The 14,499-nt window shown below is 45.2% G+C and overlaps 1 protein-coding gene across 8 annotated transcripts in view; it reads left to right on the forward strand.

Annotated features, from left to right (window-relative positions):
- The window catches only part of ATP11B (ATPase phospholipid transporting 11B (putative)), an 81,141-nt gene extending 69,805 nt beyond the window's left edge, over nucleotides 1-11,336 (forward strand). For 2 of the 8 annotated variants that reach the window (XM_081862172.1, XM_081862174.1), the window contains 2 exons: nucleotides 1,466-1,599; nucleotides 7,454-11,336. In XM_081862172.1, the coding sequence (XP_081718298.1) occupies nucleotides 1,466-1,568 (103 nt within the window). In that variant the 3' untranslated portion in view covers nucleotides 1,569-1,599; nucleotides 7,454-11,336. Of the gene's footprint in view, nucleotides 1-1,465; nucleotides 4,540-5,586 lie in introns of those variants that run through there. The other 6 variants (XM_081862171.1, XM_081862170.1, XM_081862173.1 and 3 more) reach the window with 4 other exon arrangements.
- The last annotated feature ends 3,163 nt before the right edge of the window (nucleotides 11,337-14,499 follow it).

A 14,499-nucleotide genomic window follows, 5' to 3' on the forward strand; every position in this document is an offset into this window, starting at 1 on the left:
TACAAAAAGTTGTGAGACTTCTGACATGGGTTTCAGCTAAGAAGTTCAACCATGTATGTAATTGTTGCTTTTCCCCCTCACTAACCATTTGGGGTTTTTTTTGGGGGGGGGGAGTCCTCAGTGCCTTTCTTTCCGCTAGCCGGTTTCATACTAACTAATAAGACAAGCCTACTTTTTTGTTGTTCATTTCAGCTTGAATGCCCCGCTGCTTGTTTACCCTTTGTGCTATTGGTGGTTGTTAATGTTACTACTTTAAACATGTTCCCCCCCCTCCTTTGCCCAGCTGTCTCCCCAAACTCCCTAATTCAAGTGGAAATAATTTTATTCATTGGTATTTGTACCACACACTTCCTCCAAGGAGCTCCAATCACCTGCCTTCTCAGGTTTAGCACCTTGACGCCACATAAGAAAACGAATGTCCCTTCGTTTGTTTCTCGATAAAAATCATCCCTGCTGTCACGATAGCAGCAGCAGCAGCAGCTGTTGGCAGGATGTCAGGCATATGCCAATTCAAAATGGTTTAATTGTCGTTTCCTTTTATTTCTCTCCATTAACGCAGCCACAGAAGTGATTCTCACTTGTTGAGTTCAAACCCAGCAGGTCAATGAGACTTTGTCAGTAGGTTGCTGAGTCAAAGCTGCTTTTGACCTTGTGGGCACTGCTGGAAAGTGGGGAAAATAACAACAGGGGCAAAAGTATGGTCTGGGTTAGGCCAATGAGACCTAAACAGAAAGCAGAAATAGCTAGTGGGGCACCATGGGTCAGGGATGAGGGGTCCTGGGTCCCAGGTCAGGGATCCTGGTTCCCAGACCTCATAGCTAATGTTGTTGTTTTGGTTTCCCATTTTGGATCTAGTGCAAAAGAAAGTGCTCTCATTAATGGCAAGGTGTCCAGGTTTTAAATCAGGGGTCAGCAACCTTTTTCAGCCGTGGGCCGGTCCACCATCCCTCAGACCATGTGGTGGGCCAGACTATATTTTGAAAATAAATAAATAAATGAATTCCTATGCCCCACAAATAACCCAGAGGATGCATTTTAAATAAAATCACACATTCTACTCATGTAAAAACACCAGGCAGGCTCCACAAATAACCCAGAGATGTATTTTAAATAAAAGGCCACATTCTACTCATGTAAAAACACGCTGATTCCCGGACCATCCGCGGGCCGGATTGAGAAGGTGCTTGGGCTGCATCCAGCCCCCGGGCCTTTGGTTGCCTACCCCTGTTTTAAACGGTGCCCCATCACTGCTACACCTCCATTATACTGAATTGCCCAACATAAGTTTACAGGATCTGCAAGAAGGATGCATGTAGGCTAGCTCATACGTATTGCGTTCATGCTCCTAAGATTTGTGTTGCTTCCTTTTTCTCTAAAGAGGTTTGTGACCTGTAATAGCAAAGAAAGGAAATAAGAAAAGGAATCTGATATGCTGATCTCTCCTTTGTCTTCCCCACCCCCTCAGCTTACTGAGACAAGTGCAGGTATCAACTGCTTGGACTCCATGTGCTGCTTCTCAGATGGAGAAACAGCATGTGCGCCTCTTAGAAGAATGCTGGAGCGAATGATGGGGAGCTGCAGCCCGACGCGAATCAACAGGTGTGGAATTTCTCTCAATTGCCTTTGCTGCCGACGGTTCTCTTATAAACTGGAGCACGACGAGCCGGCAGCTGTAGATGTCTAAGGAAAGGCAGGAGGCACTCCTCGTAGGGCCCACCCCCCTTTTTTATTTTTGGATCTCAAAAGATCAGTGTTTCTGCTTCTCCTGGAAGCCCTTTCAGTGGAGTGCAAGAAAGGAAGCTGCCTTTGTATTGGTATTTTGTTCCGAAAACTTCCTGAATTTTTCCCGCAACGTCGTCCGATCCAGCAGCTGCAGTGTGCCTAGAGCGGCTTTGACATACGCATGAAGCTGCACATGAGCCGGGGCTCCCCTGCTCTCTGCAATACCAACAAGTGATCCGAGTGCATTTGCCAGGGAGCAGAAGAGAGTAGTTTCTGCTCATGCCAAGCTTTGTGTGTGTGCCGCAGTCCAAAAAAAGCTCCGTTTTTTTCCTTCTCCTTTTCTTGTGTGCATATATCAATGTGATTTCCCCCCCTCCTCTCTTGCCTTGTATTTCCTTTTCCTCAAAATCTGATCACTGTCCTGATTTATTCCCCTGATTTAGCTCTTCCTTGTGTTCGCAAATTAGAAAACGGTTTGTGCAATCCCTTGTTTGTTCAGTGTCTGTCTGCTCACTAGTCATATATTGCAGTGTCTGATTCTAGTTATACAAAGGTTGCATTTTCCCCCCTGAAATATAACTTCCTCTGCAAATGTAAAAGGAACGCTTTGGGGAGGGTGTTGTTTTATTTTGGGGCTTTTATTTGTTCATTGGCAGTGTTTTGTTTTTTTAAAAAAATACTTTTAAAACAATATGGAACAGGAGTTTTATATACGTACAATTGAATAGCAAAACTTGACGGAGCCAAAGCAGCTCAATATAACAGTTTTTAAATTTTCGGGACTTTTCTACTTCTATCTGCAATACATGCCATTCAGAAATCAGTGCTAAATGTTCCTTCAGTTGTAGATACCTATTTTTTATTATTTTAAAAAAAGCATTATATCCAATAGAGCCCATATAAATATCCTTGACGAGCACTATTATGTTTGGAACCGTTTTAAAACAGCAAATTTTAGAATCTGCAGAATTTGTCTGCAACTTCGTCCTTCTGCTGAAACTAGGGTAGCCGGGAGGAAGCAGCGTGACACAAATGCAGAGAGATATTTGTGGGGTAGAAAATCACCTGTTGCAGCTGAGTTTCTCCTAACACCTCCGATTGATAACCACGTTCTGGAAAATCAAAGCCACTTCACTCCCTCTCCGGCCCTGCGGCCACCGTACTACTCGGAGCTAAACCATGGATAGACCTAGAGTTACGTGCAAATCTGGCTCGCGTGCCAACAGGCCGCGAGCGGCTACTCAAGGGGAAAAAAATTGCCTGTTGCAGCTCATGGTTTTCTGGAAGTGAGACAAACCATGAGCACAGATTGCTATGCAAGGCAAGTGTGTGCAGCCGTGGTTTAGCTCTGAGTAGTAGCAGCAGCAAGACTGGGAGGTGGAGCGAAGCTTTCTTGTTCTCGCTAAGCCATCGTTGGGTTTAATGTTATATGCAAACCAGGCCAATATCACAAAGGTTCTGGCTATGCATGGTGTTCACAAAAGGTAGGTATAATCTGCTTCATGTTCAACTTTGGCTAACAATTCTGATGGTTTTTGCTTTTGTTTCTGCATCATCTATAAGTGTATGGCCAGCATGGTGTGACTAAAGTCTCCTATTTGACAGAATAGTACCCTCTCGAACTTACCATGCATCTTAAAAAGCAATCCGAGAATATGACTTGGCAGCATCGCAGCGCACCCCGCAGCATTTTCTGTTTTGGTTTTAAATTCTGCTGAAATAATTTGGTTTCCCTTTAGATCAGCCTTTCTCAACCTGTGGGTCCCCAGATGTTGTTGAACTACAACTCCCATCAACCCTAGCTAGCAAGGCCAGAGCTCAGGGATGATGGGAGTTGTAGTCCAACAACATCCGGGGACCCACAAGTTGGGAACCGCTGCTTTAGATCATCACTTGAAAGAGACTTAATAATTTTCCTGGCCCAGTTTTACTTTGTAAATTGCACAGCACCGTTCCTCAGACAGTTTGGAATTGTAGCTCATCTCTTCGCCAAGATTATAATGCAGCAATTGTAGAGTAAAAGTTGATTCCCTAAAATCATGGATTTAGAGCAGTTGTGCTCTAGACATGGAGTAGATGTTGCCCAAATCACTGTGATCTGAGACAGACAGGACAGTATCAGTCTTCAGTATTTCTTCCCCGAATCTATCGGAGCACTGAGATGTGCACCCAGAATAAACTCTTGGGCACCTGAAGTCCTCATTCACTTTCATGAAAGGCTGCAGAGCATGTATTCAGATCAGCTGCTGCACTGGGAATGAATGGGGAACCTGTTCTTAGCACGGGGGCCTCAGTGTCTGTCCTGAGTCATTGGACCAGGGGGAAATAAGTAAGCTTAGTGACAGTAGACTCGCCATGTGCTTATGACTGATAACACTTTGGGTGTGAGCTGAGAACTTTCTAGTTATCTGTCCCAGGATTGTCTGTTGTCAGATGAAACACACGTCTCCAGGCTCTGTTTTCCATATGATTCGTAGTATAGGTAGAATGTCTGTTTCAGCCATTTCAGTTATCCACTTCCAGTATTACGATTTTTCCACTTGGCCAACAGTATCCATCAAGTCTCTTGACTTACCCATGCTAACAATTTACCTGGTTTATTGGCTCGAAGACATTGTGTGACACCCATGATTACCAGCACTGAATATTCTGTCAAATAAGAGAACTGGAATGTGAAATCAGTACCTGGTGACATTCTGAATGGGAATGCTTTTGTTTCATCTAATGGTGTTAAATGCTTGGAGTGAAGGGGAAATGGGTACAGCACATGAAATCCTCTTTTAATGCTTTAAAATTAAAATATGATTTCTATTCTGAGCTTTCATTGATTTTTCAAAACAAGAATTTGTGCATGACTTTTCTAAGTTGCCAAAATATGTTGCTCGTCTGTCTTCCATCAATCAAACTGTTCGTCATTGCATTAGTCACTCAAGTGCTAATACTGAATCGTGTGGTTTTATTAATGATACATGTTCACAGCTACTTCCTCAAGATATTTCAGATAGCTGGGATGGAGATGGATGTTTCCATTATTATTTATTTTTGGTTTTTGTTCCGAATGTGTGTGTGTTTTTTTAACTTCCCAATCAGTACCTGTGCTCATTTACACCTTTCTCCCGAAATACATGTGGCACAATTGCATGCCACTAATACGCATCTTTAACAAAGGTTTCGCGCTCGTTCCAATGAGAGGAAAATATTCCACAATGACTAGACGATCCTGCTCTTCACTGCATGCCACGAGTGACTAACCTATGGCCCCTTCCATATGTTGACTTGCAATTCTCATTGGCCCCATCAAGTGTGGCCAATTGTCAGGGATGGTGGATATTGTTCTGGGGGGCCATAGGTTAGCCACCTCTAGTGCATGATAAGCAGCAGTCCCCTGTAGACAATCCTGAGAATCCTCCACAGGAGTTGGGTTCCGAATCATGGCCACTACATGAAAACAAGACCCATATGTGTAAAGGGGCATAATTGTTTACATAATTATGAGCTAGTAATAGGGGTGCTTCTAACATGAAGCTTTTCTCCATTTTTCTGGGGAATGTTCTGCATCTCTGTTGATCACATCCAAAATGTTACAAAGCCCAGATTTGAAACTCAGGGCCCTTCCAGATGATGCCCATGATCATCCCTGGTCATTGGCCGTGCTGGCTGGAGCTCATGGGAGTTGGAGTTCAGCAACTTCTGGAAGGCCTCCCTGTTTTTAAACTATTCACACCAGAGGGGGAAACATAGACCCTTGGCTCGCTTCCGTTTGCTTTTATTTTTTTAATCCTTTTAAAATCCCCCTCCCCACTTTTTTCCAAACAGAAATTCACATTTCCAGTCAGCAAAACTTCTTTCTTATTGTTACTTTAGATCATGGAGCTCTACGGAACCCTTCTATACCAACGACCGAAGCATCTTGACGTTGTCCACAATGGACTCAATCATATGTTGAGACTTTTCTCAGTGTCTTTTGGAAATCCATAAGTTTGCTAGCTTACAAACAAATTCAGTAGTATACCACTGGTTTAGTAAATCTGCTACCCACCCCTCACCCCCAATTCTTTTTTAAAGAAAAGTATTTTTGTCCTGGAATGTGTCTTATTTCCCCCCAAATTGTTGCAGAAGATTTAAGGAGATTTTCCTCTGGGTTCCATTCCAAACAGCCTGGGTGGAATAGTTTGTATTTCATTTGAATGTCGCTGGAAAGCAGTTATGGGTTGTCCTACTACAAGAATATTGATTTTGAAGGTTCCAGATTATCATTTGCAACGAACCATGTTGAAAATGCCATTTAATGGAGCTGAAGCCTATTGGCATTCTTCAGATGGATACTCTTGGTTTTCCATGATCGAGTCAATCAACAACAATTATGTTGGAATTACTTTAAAAGGAAAGATGTGGTTTGATTTGCTGTCCAGAGATCCGTAATCTTAAGAAGATAATCAAGATAGGACGTTGCTAGCACTATTAATGTGGTAGCTCCAACATCTCCACAAACTCAATATTTGTCATACCCTTGTTAGACTACCTGGAAGTTTTGAACATGGAAAATCACAGCAAAGTGTTGTTGAATGAATAATCGTTTTGTTCCCCAGGCATGCATGATCAGGGGGCTGCTTTTTTGTACACATTCCCCCCCTCCATATATTTATTTAGTAATATTATCCTCTTCATAGGAGAGCACTTTTAAGCAGTTAATTATTCTCCCGTTTTTTGCAGGGACTGCAGACTTAGTGGCAGCCCTTTTATGAATCCCGTATCTTCCCTGTGCAGGAGTTCACATTTCAAAATGCCACCCCTGTGCAAATTGCTCGCATGTCCACTGCAGTTTCCTTTTTGAGCCAAACAGGTCATGAGTGACACTGAGAAGAGCATCATCTTCCTGGTGGTGGAAAAAACAACAACAATGCGTAAAATGAGGCCATTGTGTTTCGCTTCCGTATCGGGGCTCAACTGCATTGAGTGCGATGAGCTCATGACACCCTTCATCTTTTGCCAGGCACCAGTGGGGTTGCTGCTGTCACCAGCCACGTGCCCCTATAAATGTCCACATTGGAAGTGTCATTGCTTTTCCCACCACGCTGCTTTTGAAGGCAGCCTTAACTAACTGCGTCGGTGGCTGCTTCCAAAAATGCAGCAAGCCTCAAAGAACCCCGTTCCGTGTTTGGATCTCATTGCGTTGACCTCTGGGTTTGGTCCTCTGCTTGCAGATACTGTCATTTCTAGGAATTTCTGCAAGTGTTTTTTGCCAGAAGTTCATGTTTTCCTTAGAAAGGAGGGGTATTCAATAGACGCCAGCAGCACTCTGGCACAGCTCCCGTGCATTTCAGTTTAGATGCGCGAAGGAAGGCAGGCGTTCCCGGTGGATGACACCCCTTGTGATCAGATAGCTGCTGTTTGCATAAGTGATTTTGTCTCCATTTTTTCTCCTTATTCAGTCCATTTTGTCAGTGACATAAACCACTAATTCATACATTCTGTTGCCCTCCTGGTTTTTCATTTCATCTTCTCATTTCATCTTTTCAGGCAAAAGGTTAGAAAAGGCATCAGGCTTGACAAATAATCCAGCTCCAAGCATTTATTGTATAACTTAAGTTACTTTAAAAAAAAGAGAGCGTGTTTGAAGAGTTAGATTTTTAAATATTTTTGTCCTCAGTTGCTCAATTTGAAGAGTGATTGACTTCATTTTTTCAAAACTTCCCATTTCTCCCTCCTCTCTCTCTCCTCCCCTCCTCAGTGTATGTAAGGGCGCAGAAGAAGCATGTATTTAAACAAATTCAGGAAGAGTATAAGAGTCCATCTGTCCAAGCCCAGGTATAATTTTCTATCTGAGGGGGAAAAGCAAAGTCAGAGATTTATTTCATTGTACCATTTGTTTTGTGCATGATAAACAGGACCTGGGGCAAATGGAAGCAGAGTTAATATATTTTGTATTGGACCACAGATGCTTTTATAATTTTATCTCTTTTTTAAAAAAATAATGTTTGTGCATTTTGGTTTCTTGGTCTGATTAGTTCTAGGTTCAGCCATAGGCCGAACAAAATGAATCAAGTGTGAAATTCATGAATTATAACATATTTGTACCTGTTAAGACCAGCCAGTAAAAGTAGAGTGGGCCCTGCTTTACTGATTTTAGGTAAGGGGTAAGTTCTGTTAAGTCTCTCTAGTTCACAGAATACACACAAGGAAACCTAGTGTCAAATTAGCGTTGCGTATTGCCGATTCCCTGGAAGAATCTGAACTGCAAAATCCCAGTTCAGCAGTCAAATGTTCATACAAGATTCCCAATCTGAAACCCTGCGAAGAGGCATGATGTACGAACAGGGCCTTCTTCATTCATATCACTGTGGAAGCCTTCACCATGGTAGGAACTCGGCAAAAACGTTGGCAACGGAGAACTGCATCTGCATTAAACCCTTGACTTTGCTCCTTAGGATTTCTAGATGGGGCTTCTGGAGGTACTCAAGTGACTCAGAAAGCCATCTCTCTTACAGAGTGTGACATTGTGCATATAGCCTCATGCTGTCTGGCACAGTCATGCCCAGAACAAGGCAACATGGATTGTCCACCTTACGGGCAGCTCTGTGCGTTGCTTCGTTGGCCAAGTCCGTTCTTTCTTCCAACCCCAGTCTGCACATGGCCAGGTTTGTGGCATCCCCATTCATAGTTGAGTGTGTCTTTTCTAAATGCCACACGTTGATTGTGGAGCATGTTCCCTGCTCTCCACGTTGGTGTTGGTGTGGGAATGGTTCTGGGAAGAGTTTTGCGGCTGTCTTTTTGCGATGTGCATCTGTTGTATTTTGGCATTGCTGACAAGCTTTCTGCTGCTGCCCAAAATGTTACCCTCAACAGAAAATATTGGGATGTATCTGGCTCAAAAGCAACAGAAGAGAATCCTCCTTTCACAATAACCTTTGACAATTGGGCCTTGTTTATCATGAGAACAGGCGTAAGGAACATCCAGCTTCCTCGAGCCCTATACAAAATGGCCAGTGGTCTGGAATGATGGCGGTTGTAGTTCACTAACATGGGGCAGGCCATGAGTTCTTCACCCATGGCTTGGAGAGTACAATGTGGAGAGGAGACTTAAATGCCCATGGAAATCAGGTGTTTAGGTCCCCTTGTTTAGAACCAGTTCAGGCTTTACAGATTTTTCCACAAAAGGGGACTTGGCCATCCTCAGAAGTTCAGCTGCTGGGAGAAAGAAACTCCTAATGACAACAGACAAGAAATAAGCTTGGGACTCAGGGACTCAGTGGGTCAGGCATCTCCTACATGCAGCTCTATTTGCAATACTTTGGGGGTATCTGCAGAGCCCCAAGGAGTCTACTTATTTCCAAATACTATAGAGTTTTGTCTGCTTAAAACATGCTATGCATATTTAAGGATGTTTGGAGATTTGTGGGAGGGGGCATCGTACCAAAAACACTCCCTGCAAAGTCCCGTTGCCTTCAGTGGGCCTGCACAGCCTCTGCCCATGTAAAGTTTCACCGGTATCGCCCTGTGTGAAGCTGCATTTTGTAGTGCTAAACATTGCTCAGCCATTGAAAGAAGGTAAGGTAAAGGTACCCCTGCCTGTACGGGCCAGTCTTGCCAGACTCTAGGGTTGTGCGCTCATCTCACTCTATAGGCCGGGAGCCAGCGCTGTCCGCAGACACTTCTGGGTCACGTGGCTAGCGTGACAAGCTGCATCTGGCGAGCCAGTGCAGCACACGGAACGCCGTTTACCTTCCCGCTGGTAAGCGGTCCCTATTTATCTACTTGCACCCGGGGATGCTTTCGAACTGCTAGGTTGGCAGGCGCTGGGACCGAACAACAGGAGCGCACCCCGCCACGGGGATTCGAACCGCCGACCATGCGATCGGCAAGTCCTAGGCGCTGAGGTTTTACCCACAGCGCCACCTGCGTCCCTGAAAGAAGGTAGTCTGAAACATTCTTTTGACCTGCCCCCCCCCCCAAAGTTTTTAAGGCTGAATAGAATCTCTCTTTAAAATTTAATATTCCAAATTTGATTGCTTCACTTTCCAAGTTTATCTAACATGCAATCAGTAGAATATTTGTATATTGAAATCTCTCTATATATCATGCAGGAATGACTTAAATGCCCAATAGGAAAAGCTGGGGGAAAGCAGCCAGGTAGCTCAAGTGTCGATACCTTGTTTTGAACGCAGAAGGTTCCAAGTTTAGGCCCTGGCGTCAACTGGCTTTGAAACACTTTGGACTGAACCCCGAAGAGCTGCCAACCAGTGTAGGCTACTGAGCTAGATGGGCTAGGGAGTTGATGCATAGTGGCTTCCTGTAACACATACCCATTGTCATAAGGATGCTGCGGAAACCTGCTGTGGCTCCGCTCCCTAAAATCCCAGGGATTGAAATTGGGTGCAGGTACTACACATTTGCCAACACTTACAGAACTTCCAGGGTTCCCCAGGGATAAGGAATGCAAACCCAAACTTCTGCAGTGTAGACTGGCTTGAGGAGGGACGTTTGTGTTAAACCCGGGCCCCACATTGAGAAATGTGACTAACGCTGGACCCTGGAAATGTTGAAGGACTGACTACAAGTAGAGCCTGTGTGCTTATTATGGAGCAATGCCAACAATAATTTCATGGCAGACACAACTATGGCCATCTTTCTCCTTTTTGCCATGTGTCATGTAAATGCGTTGAACCTCTGTAACAGCTGATGGACAGTAGAATGATAAGTGACTGAGAAGGGCCCAGAGACATATTAGGAAGTATGCAGGCTGTGCTTTCCTTCACTTGGCATCCTCTTGTTGAAGTACCACATGCAGTGGCCGGAGGCCACCAAGTTGGAGAAAAATCACTGCAAAGGGATGGTTGATCATGCTCAAACCTCCTGTCTCTTAGCTCCACTGTGCATGGTGGACTTTTGTAGCAGAGTGAACTTGGATAGGATTGTGCTGTAATTCGGTCTCACTAAAATCAACGGGGGGCGGGTAAAGCGCAGCTCATAATCTCTGTCTTGGGGCAGAATTTAGGTTTCAATGAGATCCCGTGCGACAGATAGTGCTTGTTGTGTGTGTACTCACCATTTTCAACAAGAATTGCCATTTCAGAGAAAGCCTATTTTGCTACTTAGCTGCAGGATTAAATATTTACTGACTTGTGTTTTTTTAAAAGAAGCTGGGAAATACTTTATTTTTAAAAATGAGGGTGGTTTCAGGTATGAGACATTATTCTTACTATGCCAAAGACTGCGCTTCATCAAACATGCTTGATTCAAGGTCCTCCTTCATGAAGAAACAGCAAGCCCTCTTGATTCTCAGTTGTGGACAAGCCTGGTGGGGTGCACTGATTTCAGGGTTTGAAAAGGCCCCTGCATGGTGCCCTTGGAAGGAGCACCAAATGCAGCCCCACCTTAGCTGTTTGAAACTGTGCAAGAGGGACATTAAAGCAGCATTGCCTGTTGGGAACCAGAGCAATAATAGGTACCAAGTAATCTTGACCCCGGGCACTGTGGCCACCTCTACCGTCGTTTTTAGATCCTCTGTGGAAACAAGAGTTTAATATAGCGTGCTGACCGTACTGCTATGTCAATAGGTTGTTCTACAAAAGTTTATGGAAATTATATTTATTGAATAAATCTTTTGACTTTTATGCCACTTGTCTTGTCTTCACTGCTTAAGAATGGGTGCTTAAGGATTTGAGGGTGAGGAATTGCATGTTTTAGTGCATTCTACAAATTGTCTGTGCACAGGTAGAGAAAGGAAAAAGGTTTGCAGCTCAGCAACTCTGCTATCCACCTGCCATTATTATTATTTTTAAAAAGCAAGGAGTTCAAATAGAAGGTGGCAGCTTTTCCCAGTGTTTTGTGTGTTTCATTGTGCTTCCACAGTAGGGATGAGGCTTCAGTAGCCTCTCACTTGAATCCAAGAGCCCTTCAAACTTTTTTATTCTAACACCTGGAGGGCCACAGCTCCTCATCGTTACTCTGCATATTTTAACGCATTGGTTTAGATTCTTGTTTAGTCCCATTAAAAGGGCTGCAATATTTGCAAGCTTTCTTTAGGATGCACCATAATAGCAGCTAGTGTTAACACGCACTCATTCACCCATTGAACAATAATCCATTATCTGTTGTTTGTTACCCTACACTGTCGGGCCTACAATTAAAATAACAAGCTAAAAAAACCTAAACCTGTTATACAGTGCTTTATATTTACACGAATAATCCACCACAGCAAATAGCCATGGCTTATATTGTGCTTTTCATCGAAGAAGAAAAATAGGGCCAGTTCACACCAGCCTGCCTGCCCAAATCAGAAATTGCTATACAACCACAAAGGCAGCTGCAGGTGTAGCAAGCATTGCAAATGATGCTCTTGAATTACCGTATTTTTCGTCCCATAGGACGCTCCGTCCCATAGGACGCACCTACTTTTTTGGGGGGGGGAAATAAAGGAAAAATTTTTTTCCTTTATTTCCCCCCCAAAACCAGGTCGGGGAACAGTGGGATGGCGGCGCTGCGCCTCCCCGCTGTCCCCCGAGCTTGTGGGGCTGGCCGATGTCTGTTCGGCGCGCGAGGCGCTCTGCTTCAGGGCGCCATGCGCGCCAGGCAGCAGGCTGCTATCCACAGGGTGGGGAGCCCTGCGGGGAACTCCTGCAGGGCTCCCCACGCTGCGGATGTCTGTCCGGCGCGCGGGGCACTCTGCTTCAGGGCGCCCCGCCCGCCGGCGGCAGGCTGCGGACACCTGCGCGAAGCACGGGGCGTCCTCCAAAGAGTGCTCCGCGCTGCTGGCTGCTGCCCGCAAGGCTTGCGGACACCTGCGCAAAGCACGGGGCGTCCTCCAAAGGGCGTCCCGTGCTCCCGGCTGCCGCCAGCAAGCCCTGCGCGCCGGGGGGAGTTCCGGGCGCACAAGGCTTGCGGACACCTGCGCGAAGCACGGGGCGTCCTCCAAAGGGCGCCCCGTGCTCCGCGCTGCCGGCTGCCGCCCGCAAGGCTTGCGGACACCTGCGCAAAGCACGGGGCGTCCTCCAAAGGGCGCCCCGTGCTCCGCGCTGCCGGCTGCCGCCCGCAAGGCTTGCGGACACCTGCGCAAAGCACGGGGCGTCCTCCAAAGGGCGCCCCGTGCTCCGCGCTGCCGGCTGCCGCCGGCAAGCCCTGCGCGCCGGGGGGAGTTCCCCCGGGCACGCAAGGCTTGCGGATAGCTTCCTGGAGCCTGGAGAGCGAGAGGTGTCGGTGCGCACCGACACCTCTCGCTCTCCAGGCTTCAGCGAAAGCCTGCATTCGCCCCATAGGACGCACACACATTTCCCCTTCATTTTGGGAGGGGAAAAGGTGCGTCCCATAGGGCGAAAAATACGGTACTCAGTTTGGACTCCTGAGCACCCGCCGTCACGCTGCGCTAGGAAGAGATTGAGGTGACCTCTTGGGATACTCAAGCGCAGGGATAAAAACCTTCGTTTCCTCCAAGGGAAGCTCTTGGCCCAAGTGCTGGGGGCTGGCACACAAAGCTGGCAGCGGGCAAGGCCCTGCATTGCAGTCTCCATTTCCCCCTTCCTTGCCACCCACATGAAATTAGGCTGGGGGTGTGTGTTCTAAATATCTAGTGAATGGGGCGTTGGCTCACAAGCACCTAAGCATCAATATAGTACCTAAGCGCAAATTGGGGGAAGCCAAGAAATTGAAACTGTGTACCATACTTTGAAGCTGCTGATTTTGTAACATTACACTGCTGATAAAAGGTTTTTTCCCCAGATGAGATCTGGACCTCAATTCTTCACTAGATTCCAGCGAGGACAACATGTGTAAAGAATCTTAACAACTCCTACAAGTGTTTATTCAGAGGTATGGAGTTTGGTGCATAGGGTGGCAACCTTACCTCCACATCAATTCTAGGTGTACACCCAAAATATCATAAGTATAAATGCATGTAGCACATAGGTACATTCATTAAGAAGCCATGTAGAGTTTACACTCGTGGCACAATTGAGGGCAAAATTGAGATCTGCCTCTGTGCAATGTGTAAAACGTTCCTAAGTTAACCTGCTCCTCTTGTTCAGGAGAGCCCTCTGGAAATTCCCATCACATCTTGAAAACAAGACCCGTGAGAAGTTACCTTAAAGCTATTAAAGCTATAATGAATCGTCTTTTAACTTACTCAAATGGATTTTCATCAGAGAACAGTTTTAAGAAATAAGTTACTTTATTTAACAGGTTGTTCAAGAGACAATGCTGTAGCTTTTGGACCAACCACATTAAACATGGAGGTACCTCAGTCTCTCCCCCACCCACCCCAAGTAATCTCAAAGCAATGTGCCACGGCTGGGAATAAAAACCCCTCCACTGTGCAACCAAAAAGTCGTGGCATGTCATGGCAAACAGGAGGCCGTTAGCAAGGTTCTGCTTTCTCATTCCTGGCCATGAATTGCTTTTGCTTTAAAAAAAAATTGGGATTGTTTTTAAACAAAATAATTCATGAGAAAGTTTCACCATGACAACTGGGCCGGAACTTTATTGCCTCTGGTCTGTCGGAGGGATTTTTCTAGGTAGTTACAATTTAACTTACAGATTCTGATCACGTGACTGAAATAAAAGCCTTGATTCCCAAATATTCTCATGTAGCAAGGTATTTCTAATTCTACATATTGGTATATATATATAAATCAAATACGAGGGTTTGAATTTTGTTTAAGCATTCACTTTTTCTAATATTTGGCAAAAGAAAGTGATTTGTGAAGGGGAAGATTACTGCCAAGTTGAAGAGTGGGTTGATTTTATGAATACTATCAACCCAAAAAGGTTCACAACTTTTAATAA

The sequence above is a fragment of the Podarcis erhardii genome, assembly GCF_964252035.2.
Source record: "Podarcis erhardii genome assembly, chromosome: 5".
NCBI lineage: Eukaryota > Metazoa > Chordata > Lepidosauria > Squamata > Lacertidae > Podarcis > Podarcis erhardii.